Source organism: Coffea arabica, chromosome 3e (assembly GCF_036785885.1).
Source record: "Coffea arabica cultivar ET-39 chromosome 3e, Coffea Arabica ET-39 HiFi, whole genome shotgun sequence".
Lineage (NCBI taxonomy): Eukaryota > Viridiplantae > Streptophyta > Magnoliopsida > Gentianales > Rubiaceae > Coffea > Coffea arabica.
In genome coordinates this window covers 9,644,595-9,647,655 of record NC_092315.1, presented here as the reverse complement: position 1 = coordinate 9,647,655, position 3,061 = coordinate 9,644,595, and the positions used below count along the sequence as shown (strand labels likewise).

The 3,061-nt window shown below is 36.2% G+C and overlaps 1 protein-coding gene across 1 annotated transcript; it reads left to right on the top strand.

Annotated features, from left to right (window-relative positions):
• Window positions 1–693: 693 nt before the first annotated feature.
• Window positions 694–2,282, top strand: LOC113738145 (UDP-glycosyltransferase 75C1-like). The gene has a single exon (XM_027265341.2). It carries the CDS (start codon window positions 802–804, stop codon window positions 2,200–2,202), a length of 1,401 nt encoding a protein of 466 aa, XP_027121142.1. The 5' UTR covers window positions 694–801; the 3' UTR covers window positions 2,203–2,282.
• The last annotated feature ends 779 nt before the right edge of the window (window positions 2,283–3,061 follow it).

Sequence of the window (3,061 nt, the reverse complement as noted above, 5' to 3'; positions counted from 1 at the left end):
GGTTTTTGACCCTCTAACCAACCAAAAAAAGTCTTTACAATTCCAACTATAAAGGTTTCCTGCACTCACTGTTCACAATCCTCAATGATTAACTTGAGACATCAAACTAATGAGGTGCGTTATTCTGGCACGAACAAAAGTAACTGTCAATGCTTGAGAGAACCTTGAGTTTTCCAACCCGTCAAATTAATCATTTTTTCAAGAGGTGCTTTTTCTGCAGTTGGTTATTTCCACCTTTTCAAGTAATTGGAAGAAGCCCGACGATTTGTAATTTGCATGATGAGTGTTTTTATTTGAACAGAACATCATTGAATAAAGTTCAAATTGTAGTCAAATTGTAAACACCAATATGTTGACAAATTATCTTAAGGGCATATCAGGCAAATAAAAAAAGTGAGAAACATCCAACTATAAACTATTCAAGACACTTTTATAGATAATAATAATAATAATAATATGATATTATATTATTATATAGATATATAGATTAGCCCTTGTTAGTAACGGATAATGATCAAATCGTAAAGGTTTATCGTGTCCGCTGTCAAGATTGAAAAGTGGGTAGAGAAGTAAAGAAGTTGTGAAACTTTGTCAAAGCTAAATTTGTGCTGAAGTAAGTAATGAAGTATGCAAGACGCCCCTTCGTCATGACAAACATCACCTTTCAATGCCTTGGCCCTATATAAATAAACATGCTCATAACTCTGTAGTCTGTAGACAAATAATCCACATTAAACATACAAGCAATCTTTCTTTTTCAATACACTATATACTACATACCTTACAAGCTTCCTCACTCCAATGGAGAATTGCCATTTTCTGGTTGTGACATTTCCAGGCCAAGGCCATATCAACCCTACCCTCCAATTCGCGAAACGCCTAGCAAAACTAGGCGTTAGAACGACATTTTCAACCAGTCTTGGTGCAATCAACCGCATGAACAGAGCCTCAGATTCGTTACCAGAAAAATTAAGCATTGTTGCTTTTTCTGATGGTTATGATCATGGCTGGACTACTGACGATGATGTTCAAGAATATATGACTTCTCTGATTACTCGTGGCTCCCAAACCCTGAAAGAACTCATCATGGCTCAGAGCAATGAGGGCCGTCCAATCACTCATGTGGTCTACACCACACTTATGCCTTGGGTTGGTCAAGTTGCTCGTCAACTTCAGATTCCATCAACTCTTCTTTGGATACAGCCAGCAGCTCTTTTCCAACTCTACTATTGTTTCTTCAATGGCTGTGGGGAAGTTACTGGAGATATATCTAGCAGTAAAACAATTAAATTACCCGGATTACCAACACTAGCTAGCCGAGATCTCCCCACATTTTTTCTGGCTTCAAATCCTGATGTCTACAGTTTTGCTTTGCCCACGATCAATAAACATTTTGAACTACTCCAAGAGGAAGAAACGCCAAAAGTTCTCGTAAATACGTTTGATGCTTTGGAATCTGAGACTCTCATGGCTGCTGTGAAGTTGAAGCTGGTAGCTGTTGGACCTTTGATTCCTTCAGCTTTCTTAGATGGAAGGGATTCTTCGGATTCTTCGTTTGGTGGTGACTTGCTTCAGGAAACGAAAGATTGTGTCGAGTGGCTGAATTCCAAGAATGATGCATCTGTTGTTTATGTAGCATTTGGGAGTTTCGCAGATGTACCATTAAAACAGCTAGAGGAAATTGCTCAAGGGTTGCTGCAAAGCAAGAAGCCATTTTTGTGGGTGCTTAGGAAGTCTCCCAAGGGTGAGAAACTGGAGGAAAAGTTAAGCTGTAAAGATGAATTGGAAAAGCAAGGACTGATAGTTTCTTGGTGTTCACAAGTGGAGGTTTTGTCACACCCTTCTGTGGGATGCTTTGTGAGTCATTGTGGATGGAATTCTTCTCTAGAGAGTTTAGCTTCTGGGGTGCCAGTTGTGGCAATTCCTCTCTGGACAGATCAAACTACCAATGCAAAATTTATTCAAGATGTTTGGAAGACTGGGATAAGGCCTACGGCCAATGAAGAAGGAACTGTTGAGGCTGATGAGATCAGAAGAAGCTTAGAAATTATTATGGATGGTGGGGTGAGAGGTGAAGAGATGAGAAAGACTGCTAAAAAATGGAAGGAGTTGGCTGTAGAAGCTGCCAAAGATGGAGGATCCTCCAGCAGTAATGTCAAGGCTTTTGTGGACGAGGTTGCAGCTGGTGTTATTAGAGGATAAACATATTAGCTCACAACTTTATACTGTACTTTTCTACTACTTAATATTGATTTTAATTGATTTAGTGTTGGATGATATAATTTTGATGGCGTTTGTTCTTCTACAGTATTAGTGAACCTTTTTATGGTGAATAATACTAGACTAAACTTTTCTAGAAAGTAACTTTGTGGGTTCTATCTTGATAGGTTTTTTATTTAGTCCTTGAGGTATAAGATTATAATTTAAGAACTAAACTAGTGAAGAACATCAATTTCAAAATTTGGAGTTTTAATATACACTTCTTGGGAAGGAGGTTAGAGCCGTTGGCTATCACATTAATTCCTTCACTCCACTTCCTAGCGCACGCTCTAGCATTCCATTATTTCCCATTGCTTCCTTTTTTTCCTTTTTTTTCAAAAAACATTTTCCACATGTTGCTCCTTGTTTCTTTCTTTTTCTTCTCTTCAAATTCTTATGTTCTTTTTTTTAATCCTTTTGCAAACTCTTAAAACAAACAAGATGGACAAAAATTAAACATCATGTTAAGAAGACGCTAATTTTAGACTAATAATAGACTTTTTTTTGTATACTTTTTGACTTACGTTGATTTTAATCAAAATTTTTTATTTTTATCTTTTTGTATATTTTCGAGTACTACTTACTCAGATTTTGGAATAAAAATAAGATGTGGGTAAGTAATTATGCAAAATATGCAAAAAGATGAAAAAAAGAAATGTAATTAAGCATAAATCAACAAAAGTTAAAAGTGTAAGAGGCAGTTTATTATTAGTGTAAGCTAAAAAAATTATTTCAATTAGTTGACAGTTGTCAATCAAAATTATACATTTGAGTGTATGAATGAGAAAAAAAGAAAGTGACA